The sequence below is a fragment of the Alligator sinensis genome, unplaced genomic scaffold (assembly GCF_000455745.1).
Source record: "Alligator sinensis unplaced genomic scaffold, ASM45574v1 scaffold721_1, whole genome shotgun sequence".
NCBI classification, from domain to species: domain Eukaryota; kingdom Metazoa; phylum Chordata; order Crocodylia; family Alligatoridae; genus Alligator; species Alligator sinensis.
The window spans coordinates 3,392,551-3,403,965 of NW_005841857.1; the positions used below are offsets into that span (position 1 = coordinate 3,392,551).

The following is an 11,415-nucleotide window of genomic DNA, read 5'->3' on the forward strand; positions in this document are numbered from 1 at the left end:
GGGGGGCCCCCCCCAGCCGCAGAGAGGGGAGGAAGGTGCTCCGCAAAAGGGGAAGGATCTTGCTCTGTCCCCAGAATAGGAGGGAGCAGGGGAGGGGTTGGGACTGGATCACGGCGTGGGGCTGTGGCACATCTCTCCATGCAGCGTGCTGTCCAGCTGTGAGTGACCGGGGCCTAGGTTTGCCCTTCAGTACAGATATTCAGTCCTTACCAAAGTCGTCAGAAGTGCGTATGGATGGACTAAAGGGCTCTTCGACATTTCTACTGAGGAAGGCCCCATAGCTGTCAGGATTGTGGCATTGACATGTGAATGTGGCATGCAACCGAGCAAAAATCCAGTGTAGGAAGATAACAAGCTCCTGTAGTTTTCCAATTTAAATCTCGTAACCCAGGGCAAGACAGAAGGGCTCCCTGTGATTAGAGAAAGGGAAAATGCCCTCGCAGGCAAGTTTTTCTGCCTCAGTCCTCTCTCTCTGCTGTCAAGCTGAGGGTAATACCGTGTGACACACCAGACATGCTTTGGAAGGAGATGCAGCAAAAATGGTGCTGTAAAAAGTGGAGCCGGAAATAGACTTGGAAGAAAGAATGTGACCGTGGAATATCATTCATTTGCTACAGAGTGCAATGGTGAATATAGCCTTTTTTTTGTACAGCTTGTTTTGCACACCTGGTCAGAAGCAGCCTTGGCTACAGCATCAGGTTTGTCATCAGGAGGCCTCAGCTCTGCTCCCTACAGTTCCAATAATTTGCTTTATGGCCTTATGGCCAAGGTCATTTTTATATTCTGTAGCTTACTCTCTTCCCTGTATTGCAGCTCTGCTGTGGCCTACCAGCCTTTGTACGGCATGTGTACACAGTGTCACGGTGCTAAAGAAAGGATGCCTATCAGAAGTGCTGGAGGAATGATAAATATAATTATTGTCATCCCCAAAAGGGAAAGGAGCTGTGTTTTATTGTAACCACAACCTGGCAGAGACAGTGTTGTGACCCTTTTTGTGCAGTCAGTTAATTTACCTGCTCTTCCGGCTTGAATTTCTTTGACAACAAGCTGTCACGATGCCCTTCGTGTTCATTCTGGGAGTGTCTTTTTCTTCTGTAACAATAATCAGATTAAACAGCGAAACCATCAGCTGGTCTCTGTGGCCTTACAAAGATCGTCTCCATCAAAAAGCAGTGCCTGCTCCTGTCAAGGGGCTCAGCAAGCAGTGGCAGCTCAAAACACCGTGGTTACAAGTGTTGACAAGAACAAATTGAATTTACCATCATGAATTCATGAGTAAGCCGTGCTCGGAGGGAGTCTGTGTTTAATGTGGGAGCATCTGCAACACTGCATTGCTTTTAGTGTGGCGGCCACTTTGTGCTGGACACTGTATGCACACACAGAGCAAGGACACAGTCCCTACCCTGAGGAGTTTTTAATCTGAGGAGGAGATATCAAATGCATACAGGCATCGGGGTGGTATAAGGAAGCAATGAGGCTCATTGATCAATATGATAGGCAGGGATCTTGGCACAGCAGCTCTAGGGTGCTTTCTGCAAGGATATATGCTGGGTGGAAGATGCATGGATGGGATGCAGTCCTCTCCAGCAGCCCCTTACTGGTATAAGATCTTCCAAGGAAGTGCTGGAAGTCAGCAAGGGTGAGAGTAGGCTTAAAATTGCTTTGAGTTGTGCAGAGGCTGAATCAGCCCCTGCCCAGTAGGGATGGGATAAAAGTACAGGAAGATCATTAGGCAATCAGGACTTGTAGTAGAGATGATATCTTTTATTAGACCAACAAGATTTTTGCAAAAAAACTTCTTTAATTGCACGCTTTTGGGCACAAACACCCTTCATCAGGCATTGGAGAAGACATTGTAAAAGTTCTCCTAGGTAGAAATGAAAGTTCATATTTCATAGGATTTCACAGAGGAGTCAATAGATGGAAAACTCCTCTGAGCAGGCAGTTCATAGCTGGTATGAAGCCTCTCACCTCCTGTGAGGCTCTGTGATGATGCAAATAATCATTTGCATTATGTAAAGCAAAAAAAAAGCACACCATTTGCATTATGTAAATTATCTATGCATTATGCATGATATAAAGGTCATTAGAGCCCTTTCCCCCTCATTAGAGCCCTTTCCCCTTCTGTGTTCAAGAGGTGAAAAATAACCCCTATGTACACCAACTGTAGCTCCAGAACTGGTAGAGACTTTTTTTTTGTTGCATGAAAACATTTTTCATCAGCTTTAATTAAAATATTCCTTTAAAAAAAAAAAATTAAGAAACTAGAAAAAAGATTTTTTTTCTTTGTGGTGTACCATTCTTCTTTACTTCGTCTGGCTTTTGCTTTCCTTGGTCCCCATGGGAAAGGTCTCTTCTCCTTGACAAAGTTTCTTCAAAGATTCTCTATGTCTTTAAAAATGAAGAACGGTGCCTAAAATATACCCACGTTCCAATTTAAGTTAAACAAAGCAATATCCACATGGTCCTTCTGACTGCAGTAGCACCCTTTGTTGCTAACTACAAGTTGAGGGGTCAGGAGGTGTATGCTTCAGTATTTCTAGACAGTCTGTGTATCACAGCAATAAACACACATTTTTTATTTAACTGAAACATTTAGCACAGAGACTGTAACATGTGACAACTCTGAAGTTGTGGGCAGTTGACAAGAAATGTGGGTGCATTTTCCATCAAAGGAATGTGCTTTTGGTGTTGTCGTGCTAATACTATTTCTGTCTTTTCAAGGGAGAAAGTGGCAGCCGAGGGCTTCCTGGCCAAAAAGGAGAAAAAGGAGAGTTGGTAAGGACAGAAGTATTAGAGGCTGTATGGCTCTACATTAGACAGTGCGAGATGGTATAGTAATCCCTGTGTTTAGCATCCTTTTTACAATTTTGTGCGCTTCGTGGGTCCATGCTGGGCTTCTGGATGGGGCTAAATTTCACTTTTGCAGTGTTCAGGTGATGCAGCTGTCTGTGGGTTGTGATTCAATGCCTCCACATCATAGCTGACCCCCTACTGGTTTTTAATTAGTATGTGTGAATCATCTTATTGACTGCTGAATGCAGTTAAGCATCCACCTGGGAGGTTTTAGTGAGGGTCACACACAAGGGGAAGGGAGATAGTCCTTCTTAGCTACATACATACAGGGGAGACTGAGATCAAGTGACATTTGGTCTGTTGTTCCTTATTAAAAAAAAAAAAAAAAAGCTTCTATTTGTCCCATTATCTGACAGGCAAAGGAGACTGGATTTATAATAGGGATTTATAAGTAAGGCTGAGGGCACCTTTGCTCTTGGAGTGTCATGTCAGATGTCCCAAATATCAGTGGATGGGTGCAGTGGCAAACCCTGGCTGAGATGTGTACAGACATGCCCAGCCCACCCACTCCCTCAAGTGTGCTTTAATCCCATAATCGCCAGTGAGGACCAGCAGGTGGGATGTGATGAGGAAGCTTTGGCTGGGCCTTGCTGGGCACTGCGGTTTAGACCTGCCCAGGGAAACCATATGTGGCATAAAGGGAAGCTGAGGTTGGGTGGTTGGAGTGGGGGAGCTAGGGATCAGGACCCTCTCCCCCAATTTTGCTTTAATCTGCTACTCTGGATTAAAGCCACTTGACCTCTCTGCCCCTGGGTAGGTGCAGTGCTACTGAGCGGTGTAACAAGTTTGAACTAAACTTGTTAGTTCAAACTGTCACCCTGAAAGTATATGAGCCACCTACTAAAGCAGCCACCTGGTTTTGTTCCTGGGGTCCTGTTCTCTTGTGTCACATAAATTGCTCTGGGAAGTGGGGGGTTATTTCTCTCTCCTTATATTTTTTGTTAATCCGGCACAGATCCTCCCAGTGAATCTATAGGAATAGACCTTTCCCCTTATAGGGACAAATACCTTGGGTTATACCCTCTTGAAAGCAGTGTCATTGTTTTATGCACTTCAACCTGGAAAGGACCAAGTGTGCATTGATAGCCTCATCACACCATAATAATTTTCCCCTGATTTTTTTAGATAAATTAATTAATGTTCCTAATATGCTTTGAGATCCTTGAAGAAAGAGGTGAAAAATAACACTATAGTGTATTAAATTGACCATTTCCCCTCTAATTTCTAGGCCAGAGGAGCATATGGAGGAGGAGAAAAAGGAGAAAAGGTAGGTTTCTTTCTCTGGGGGAAAATGCATTCAAAGGATCTCAGCAGGGACAAAAGAAATAAGGGGTGATGCTAGTATTCTGCAAATGTAGAGGTGAATTTCTATGCCTAATGGTAGCTAAAGGGCTAATGCAAAATAAGGCTTGTGCATGCTGAGGCATCATATTGGAGAGGAAGGTTTTAATAGTCGCTCTCTGTACCTGCGCGACGATCGGTTCACCTTATTACCGGAGTGACACTGACAAATTGGAGAGAAGAACAGAAAAGATTGATGGGGACAAAAGGGTTGCCTGGTGTGGAAAGATTTAAAGTAGGTGATTGAGGGACAGCTCTGGGGGGACATGAAGTGACTACAAATGTTTTTGAAGACAGTGATCACCAGTGGAAAAGCTGAATTTATTAAAAAGGGCAGTAGCAGGGCATCATTGGGGTAAATTAAAAAGAATGGCAGGAAGGGGCCTGAAATTGAGAAATAACAGCCTGCATGACCTTTTCTCCAGGGAAATGCCTCTGCTTGGTATATATAACATGAGACTGGATAATGAAAGAATGAATGTACTGCAGGGAAGAAGAATCCTGCACCGGCAGAGAGAGCGAGCTCATGATTATTGAGCCTTCCAGTTCCCCCTTGCAGGGGTTATCATTGTTAATTTGATAAATCAGTAATGCATTGCTCAGGTTTTAAAGGAAGGTTGCTGATGATAAAAATCGGTACTGAGCCAGTCCACAGTTGTGGGAGGGATACAAGACATGTCTGTATTTCTGTACTTGCAGCGTTCTCGCCAGCAAGCAGAGTTTGCCCTGCAATAGGCACTAAACTGATTCTCAGCCTGACGTCAGCCCGTGTCAATGTGTGGTTTGGGTCAGACAGCCGCTATTCAAGACATTTGCGCTGGAACAGAAATAAGTGACCTTTACATAGGGCTTGATCTGTGCCGTACAGATCCAAGTGGCAGGAAGCGTCACTTCGGGCCTTTGTCCCTTTGACGGGGGGAAATGGTGAGTCTGCAAGTTCTTGATTGAAAACCCTATTGCTACTTTTGAGCAGCAACTCTGTGAGCTGCAGAGCAGCCAGGCACCATTGCAGGTTGCTGCAAAATAGCATGCTCCTTGTCATCGATGAGTTTGAGAGCCACCGGCTGTTTGTTTAGCGTGCTCACCAGTGGAGGTAGTGTGGGTCTGTGTCAGCGGCGGAGGGGTTTTCTTCTGGCCAGTGGAGAATGTGTTCCCCCTCAAGGGTATTTTGGTATAGCTCGAGGTGGGCAAAATATGGCCCGGGGGCCAGATCCAGCCCACTAGGCCATTCTATCCAGCCCACGGGGCCCCTATAACATTTAGAAAATGTAATTATTTTCTCCTGGCTGCCTGTCAAGGATGACAGGAGCCAGGGGCAGTAGGACCCAGGGGAAGCTGGCAGCAGGACCCAGCATCAAGCCCCCCCAGCCCCTGCTTCCCTGCACTGGAGAGGGAAATGTGGCCCTCTACAGCTTGCCAAAACTTGGTAAGTGGCCCCCTGCCCAAAATACTTTCCCACCCTGGTGGTGGTGGTGTTTCTGCTGAATAGGGCTGGTCTCCCTGGGAGGAGGTCCAAGGAGGTGGCATTGCTGATTTGAACTGTGGAGGTGTTGAGCACTTGGGTTGTTCATCATCAGCTGCCTCAAAGGTCTGCATCTGGTGGGAGCAGAAGCAGAGGAACCGTGTGTGCATGTGTCAGGAGCACAGGTACTTGACTGATGGAAACAGCTAGTACATTTGACAGCCAGAGTGTCAAGTGCATGCAATTTTAGGCTCAGAGGGTGGTACCTTTTGTTAGAATGAGAAGAAAATGGCAAACAAAATGATCTTTCTTTGCAATCTTTCGGGCACACATGCCCTTCCTCAGGCTGAGGGGGAATGAAAGATGGTAAAAGTCCCTTTAGGTGGAAAGTAAACTTCATTTTTGGGTGGTCCCAGACCAAAATGGCTACAAAATAGATCCCTGCAATTCTAGGTGTGCTTTGTACTCATGATGGAAGAAGGGAGTATGCGAGCGTGACTTCCCGAGAAGGGGTTCTCAGCTGCTGAGCAGGTGAGCAGAGGAGTCACGTGCGAGCAGACAAGTCGTATACCTCTTGGCATATATTCCCCTTGCACTGCCCTGTCTGTATAAACCCTTTGTTCCCACACTGCATTTTGGCTGGGACAGACAGCTCTGTCTCCAGCAGTTTATGATGGCGTGGGCTGCTCATCTGCTGGTGGTGAGAAACCAGATAGAGAAAACTCCTGAATTCAAAAGCCTCAGAGCCATGTGGGACTTCCTTTGTTCTCCTTTGCACTCTGGTCTTTTTGAGGACGGCGCTCGTATCTCAAGTGCTGATGGAAGAGAAGGTTATCTTGCCTTTGAGAGAGCTGAGATGGGCTGATTAAAATCCTCCCCTTATTACAGTAGTGCTCTCCAGCTGCGCGACACCAAATGCCTGCCAGCCGTGCCTTTGTAAAACCTTATTATATTGTGGGGGTGGTTGTGTAAGGTCTCAAGCATTCAGTTGAGGTCAGCTCCTAATCTCTGCCAGGATGAGAGTAGAGGCAGAGAGGCTGGTTTTTCACTCTATCACATCAGGTTAAGGCCCAAGGGAGTCTACTGAAGTGTGTCAGGGAAAGGTTCGCTGTTATATTTGGATATCGTACAACACCAAAGTATTAGGGGTAGAGCTAAAATGAAACCAACTGTGGCTAAAATTCTTCTTGCAGACTGGAAAATTTAGGAGTGAGGATTTGGATGACAGGAAACCAATATGCTGTGATGGCATCTTTAGGATATTTGAGTATGACAGGTTGATGGGTGCTTGATCTTTTTGAACTGAAATACATATGAGTACACTAAGAGATTGTTGGACCTGTAGGCCTTGGCCTCGGATACTCCACTGTGCTGACAAAATACCTGTAGCTATATGACTCGCCCCTCGTTATGTAGTATCCTTTCATCTGCAGGTTTTGTTTGCAGAGATGAATCTGTTTCAGCCCCGGTTTCTGTGAGTTAGTCTGCTAGATCGAGCTGTGGAAGCTCCTACTTTACATCATGAGGTCTCAAGTGCAGTCTGGTGATGAAGCAAGACTGCTGGCACATTTATGCATGTGCCAGTATTGTGTTGCAAACACAAGTATCTGTTTTATGTATACACCCACCCACCCACATTTGCTGTTACCTCTGAGCACATGCCCACACCAGTTTTATTTTTTTCAGCCTAAATGAAATTCTGTATATAGTGGAAATACTGATTTATATATGGTAAGGATTTTATGTGGTTAAACACCCTCAGGCCTAATCATCAGTACACATATTTTTTGTGGTGTCTGTGACTTTATCCCTTGGATTTTTTTGGCAAGATCCCTGCTACGCTGGATGTAACCTGTCTTCTCTGTTACTCCTTGAGTGTCCAGTGCAAGCTGTGCCACAGACCAATAGGCCTGCACACGTCCATGGGGAAAGTCCAGGTAAAACCGGAGGATGGTGGGGAGCAGCAGTGGAGGGGGGATCATCTCCCAAGGGGATACCAGAAAGACAAGCCCCTTGATCAGAGGCTAGGGAAGTTATGTCTGAGATGGATGCTGTGCAGTGCAAGGCCTGCCTGGGGATGATGTTTGACTTTGAAGGCTTTGAGGAATGAGGGCCTAGTCTTGCAAAGGACAGAGCATTTTCTGAGAGATGCTGAGCCAATTTTCCTTCAAACTAAGTGCAAAGGGCATTCAGAGGGCTGAGATCTGTGTGCTATTGAGCACACAGTCAACTTCTTTGCACTCCCATTGCAGGAATTACATCCCGTTCTCCTTATTTGACAGACCAATCCTAAATAAAGCCTATTCATCAACTAAACCCCACAGAACTGCCCAAAACAGTGTGTTGTGGTGCATCCCACATTGGTGATTGCAGAAATCACCACTTTCCTTTGCCAGTAGGCAGATAAATTAAAATACCCACAGATGTGCAACGAGGTAGCTGGGTCAAGAGGTCATTTCCCTGGTTTTCCATAGGAGAGAATTCCCTTGTGGGAGACCATATTAAGCAGGAACATTTCACATTTGGCTACCAAGGGAACAAAGATGTAGTTCATCATGGATTAAAATGCCCTAAGCTTGTTCCCAAACCAGTATGCTTCCATGAATATTTGAGATTGATTGGGCTTTACCTTTTTCAACTTTGGACTGGCAGTAACTAACTTGACTCTGAACCTGAAAAAATATTTTTTTTTCTGAGTTAACTCCATATTTTGTTCTTCTCATAGTGATTAGTAGTGGTCAAAAATAAAGGAGGATTGCTTTCCTATTTCTAATCAGAATATAGGACCCCAAATGGATTGGACAGATAACAGTGATTGCAAGGTGAAGTGTCAAGAGGTAAATTCATCGTATAGACTCAGTGGACTGGGAGGTAGGACGTTTTGGGTGTTGTCTCTGCCACAAAGACTTTCCTAGGTAGGACCTTGGACCAGGCAGTTAATCTCCCTGTTTCCCATCTATAAAATATAGCTTTCTTCCCTAAACATTTTCGGTGTTTAGAGACATGCTCTGGGAGTGGGGGATGGGGAGACACTTTAATTAGAGTAATTAAAACACCTGGAATGTCATGTGTATCAGCATCTCTGCACTGAAAAATGGCAGCAGGGGTGCTCTAACTAAAGCTTGTTCGATGAGCTTTAGTTAAAGTGCCCCCACCAGCATTTTTCAGCGTGGGGACGTTGATACACATGATGCTGGAGACTGCTGGAGCACGGTAATTACCATGTTCCCGCAGACTCAGTGACTTGAGTGTGCTCCGACGCGCTGTAAGGAGCAGCCTTGCTGCACGTGTATAGGCACCCTATGTGCATCCTGCCTGAGGCCCAGATCCTCAAAGGGATTAGATTCCTAACTCCTGTGGAAATCAGTCCAAGTGCTTTGGGCCCATGGCGTTCTCTCTCTTTGTACAGCCCCTTATGTATTAGGGCCTGACCTTAGGTGCTGCTATAATATGCAGGTATATGAATATATGTGTCTTCTGTGGACGGAGCTTGTGGAGTAATCTTAGTGGGTGTCTTTCCTTCCAACCTCTCCACTTCATTTTGAGGGAAAACACCTACCATTGTTTAGATGCTGGTTTTGCCAGAGTTCGAAATGCCAACAGTCATTGTTTTGCAGCTGGTTGGGTTGGGGGAAACCCAACTTCCTTAGGACTCGGGTCACAGCAGGAAGATCTGAAAGTGTTACAGGTTGCAGCTGTTCATGCCCGGGGCTGCGTGAGACAGGAATTCATTGATTTTTCCTCCTGTAATGCTGGGGACTGGAAATCGGCTCCGCTACTGACTTCATGTCTGCGGCGGCACAGCACTTAACCTCTCCACCCTGTGTTTACCCAACTGTATAATAACATTTCCCTTGCTTTGCCGCGTTGCCACGTGACTTTGGATGCGTTGGTGTTTGTTATGCTCTTTCTGGATCCTCAGATAAAAGCAGCTCTGGGACTGTTACGGGTTAGTACGCTCAGAGGGAACTGTCAATCCTCTTGTCTGTTCGGGGCCATTTCATCCCACGGCTCTGGTATGTTTTGAAACCCTCTTTCCTAGGCTGCGAGTCCATTCTGCATGGTTAAATACATAACTGAGCCTGGGTGGAGCTCTTTTTCTTAACAATAATTAAAGGGTTTTAGGTACATTTTGTGGTTTCTGTGACCCAGAATAACAGCTGTGGTTTGTAACAAATAACTCGAAGCCAGATCACACACTAATTGTGCAGCCTGACAGCTTAATTCTCAGCATTATGGGAATGGCACTGCTTATATGCAGGGGTTCTCCCCCCTTTTTACATAACTTCAGGGAACATCACCTTCTTTTCTATCATGGTATTTTCTATCATGGTCTCTCACAGTTAGGCATTGCTGGTATATGATGACATCTACTGGCAATGACAAGGCTGCGAAATCTCTGCCGCCTGGTTCTGGAGGGCATTTCCTTGCCTAGATCAACTCCGTGTGTGAAAACGAACAGTGTCAGAAAGCTTTGCTGTCTCTCATTCCTGTTTGGGGAAAAGATCTGTGCAACAGGTTTCTGCGATGCCGTTACTGATAGCTGCATTAACATACCAAACAGCTTTTAACCCGGTCTCCCGATTGACAGCTATGGATTAGCTGTCTGCCAGAAAGAGGTGAAAAGACGGTTCGGTTTGAGCGCAGAATATGAAATGAATGAGCTAGCTGATTAAATTATAGCCTGCCGGGGTGTTACACAAAACAGGTCCTTGTCACCTCGAGCAGGGCTGGTCATCTATCAAAGGCCTTAGCCCCCTGTTATGTGTTATCTGCCATCTCTCGCATGACTAAAAGCTTTGAAATCTATTCTTTTGGCCAAGCGGGTAACAACCTCCCTTGACTCTCCTCCTGAACACTTGGAAGACAGGGAGAAGGGCAGAGGCAGTATCAGTTGCTTGTAAAGTTAGGCAGTTACATCCTCCCTTCATATTGCACACCCCTTATCAAAGCCTGCTGCCAAGCTGACCTTCCCTGTTAGAGGTTGAGGATGACAGCTGTGACAGCTAGGGCAGATAGGCAGCAAGTCAAGGAGCCCAGGGAGCATAACTAGCAGCATGGGGTTGTTTTAGGCTGTTCTTTTTTCATGAGCAGCACCGCTTTGGAGGTCCACCCCTTGTTCACCACTGACAATGTGCCCTAACTATAGCTGAGGCACCTTCAAATGCCAACAGCTTCTGGACTCTCCAGGAAGCTGGCAAGTTGGATAGCAAGCAATCTGTTAGTAGACCACCTTTTTATCAGAAACATTTTTGTCAGCAGAGGAAGGCACAATAGACAGTATCCATGGCTGCAATGCACATTTTGAAAAAGGTGAGGGCCATGGAGAAGGATGTGTGTCTTTATTACCATGGCAAGCTTTACAGGGGAAAGACAGATTCCTCACTTAAAATGCAGAAGCAGAGACACCCCCTCACCAAGGTAGGGTTGCACATTGCATTTGGGGATTGGTCCTTGACCTCCACTTTGTTCCTGATCTGGTGGCAGATGGCTGCATAGAATAAAGATATTGCTGCTGTGTCTGCCTTGCTGGTTTTTCACCAAAGGTAGCTGAGCAGGGGCCTGCAGTTGGTCCTGTATGCAGGTGGAGAAAGCAGACACTTCATCATTGGTGTTTATAAGGCACTGAAAGTGGGCACGGGGTAGCACACAGGTGCAGTTGATAAATGCTTTTCTAGCCTCAATGCATTCAAAGTTTCATAGTAGTTTGGGGTCAGAAGGGACCTGAACAGATCATCTAGTCTGCCCCCCCGCCA

General features: G+C 45.8%; 1 protein-coding gene across 1 annotated transcript in view; it reads left to right on the top strand.

Moving 5' to 3' along the window:
• The window catches only part of COL22A1 (collagen type XXII alpha 1 chain), a 295,276-nt gene that overhangs the window by 121,855 nt on the left and 162,006 nt on the right, over positions 1 to 11,415 (top strand). Inside the window, exons 11-12 of the mRNA XM_025214699.1 lie at positions 2,725 to 2,778; positions 4,085 to 4,123. Of these exons, the coding sequence (XP_025070484.1) occupies positions 2,725 to 2,778; positions 4,085 to 4,123 (93 nt within the window). The remainder of the gene's footprint in view (positions 1 to 2,724; positions 2,779 to 4,084; positions 4,124 to 11,415) is intronic.